The 2,106-nt window shown below is 38.8% G+C and overlaps 1 protein-coding gene across 1 annotated transcript; it reads right to left on the bottom strand.

Annotated features, from left to right (window-relative positions):
* Positions 1-344: 344 nt before the first annotated feature.
* Positions 345-1,310, bottom strand: LOC136581140 (olfactory receptor 6B1-like). The gene has a single exon (XM_066582124.1). The coding sequence runs from the start codon at positions 1,308-1,310 to the stop codon at positions 345-347; it is 966 nt and encodes a 321-aa protein (XP_066438221.1).
* Between the last annotated feature and the right edge of the window lie 796 nt (positions 1,311-2,106).

The following is a 2,106-nucleotide window of genomic DNA, read 5'->3' as shown; positions in this document are numbered from 1 at the left end:
ATAGAGCTATCAAAAATCACACCAGTCTCCTCTAATAGTAACCAGGGAAAACTGCCCTGAGTTAGTGGAGCAAAAGACTCCCTAAAATGTTCAGGGAGAGGAGCTCCTGTTGGTCAATCCATACAGCATCTAGCTCTCTACTAAAGCTTGAATAGAAAATCTTTTCTAAGCTGGCTAAGGTAGAGGAGATTGGGGTGAGGAGCACCAAAATAATAAAACAGGAAGCAGAGCTGCGCCTCCAGTCTTGATGGTAGACGGTGCCTCCAGTTTTGACTACCAGTTTTGGCTCCTCTCCCTGAACATCGTTGCATTCTTATCACCTTCGTAATTTAGTAGCGACCTTATTATAGAACCCGATCTCTCACCACTGGTATACGGAAAACATTCATTTTCATAGTAGTTTTCTTTATGGCTTCTATCACTTCATGATTCCGCAGAGTATAGATTATAGGATTTAGAAGAGGAGTCACTATGGACGGGAAGACAGAAAGTATTTTATTCACATGCAAGAGGCCACCAGTACTGGGTCGCACAAACATGAAGATGCTGGTGCTATAAAAAAGTAATACAACAATCAGGTGTGAGGCAAAGGTTGAAAATGCCTTCTTTCTTCCACTTGCTGTTGGAAGCCTCATCGTTGTTCTAATTATACATAGATAAGAAACGATAATTAAGAAAAAACAGCCTAAAATTACTAACAAGCTTAGACAGAAAAACTGTGTTTCGATGCTTGATGTCTCGGAGCAAGAGAGCTTGAGTAAAGGGGCAAGGTCACAATAGTAATGATCAATTTGATTTCCGCCACAAAATGAAAGGGTTGAGATCTGTAGACATGGACCAACCACTGCAGAGAAGCCCCCAACCCAGGACCCAACGATGAGTAGGATACAAATCTTTGGACTCATAATCATAAAATAGCGCAGTGGATTGCAGATGGCTACATATCGGTCATAGGCCATTGCAGTCAGGAGGAAGATTTCTATTGCACCAAGAGCAAAGTGGAAGTAAAACTGCAACATACAGCCAACTAGGGAAATAGAGTCTTTTCTAGTTTTAAGAGACCAAAGGAGTCTGGGAACAGTGACAGAAGGAAACCAAATCTCTAGAAATGAGAGTCCACCAATAAAAAAGTACATGGGCTTATGTAGACGTCGCTCAGTTTTTACAATGATAACAATGAAGATATTGCATGTTATGGTGACAATATAAATGATGAATATAACAATGAAGAGATAGAGTCTAGTATCTTTCAATAGTGAAAACCCCAAAAGCAGAAATTCAGTTACAATTGTCTCATTGTTCTGTTTCATTGTCAACATTTTGAGTTTACGAAAAAGCAAAGAATTTAGGGATAAAATAATATGCATACAGCACAGTTTTTTGCGATAAAGAGGCAGTTGGACAGACCCAACAGAACCCGTTATAACTCATTATAACTCAGTGGGGTCCTTCGGGTACCACTGGTGTCCGATGTGTGAGAGATCCAGCATAGCGTTGTGGCTTTCATTCTAAACACAAACCACAACATTAGTATGAATAAAGCCGCACAGTGTATTCTTCCCCATTACCAACCATAACTAATCCATATAGCAAGAGAAAGATCCAGACTTTAAATTCTTAATGTAACTATTTTGCTTGTTTCAAAAATGTATCATACTTGATAAGCATTCTGATTGGATAGAACTATATAATGGTATTTAATCTCTTGATTGATCAACTAGAGTTTATATAATCACTAAACTAGCTAAAATAAGACCTTTCTCCAAATACCCATTTAGGACATGTGGTCATACAGGATCCTATCTACAAGCTAGAGCAGAGAGCTGCTAAGTATCAATGGCTTCCGTTATGCCAGACCCAGTCCATCTATGTATTACATAGACTACAATTCAATTTAATAACCATCTCATAATATATTACCCTTGCAATGAGGATTACCGGTTGAAGCTTTCTCCGACAGAAATAGATTATTGCCAATATTTCAGAAACCATACTCCTTGCGACTAGCTAATCACACCAGGTTGGCTGCGTTACAAAAAGAGTTGGTCATCATGAGACATCACCTTTAATATTTTAACTGTACTGGATTACTAAAACATCTCCAAG

This window comes from Eleutherodactylus coqui, chromosome 10 (genome assembly GCF_035609145.1).
Source record: "Eleutherodactylus coqui strain aEleCoq1 chromosome 10, aEleCoq1.hap1, whole genome shotgun sequence".
In the NCBI taxonomy this organism is placed as follows: Eukaryota; Metazoa; Chordata; class Amphibia; order Anura; family Eleutherodactylidae; genus Eleutherodactylus; species Eleutherodactylus coqui.
The sequence above is the reverse complement of the archived record's forward strand: the minus strand, read 5'-3'. Positions and strand labels throughout refer to the sequence as shown.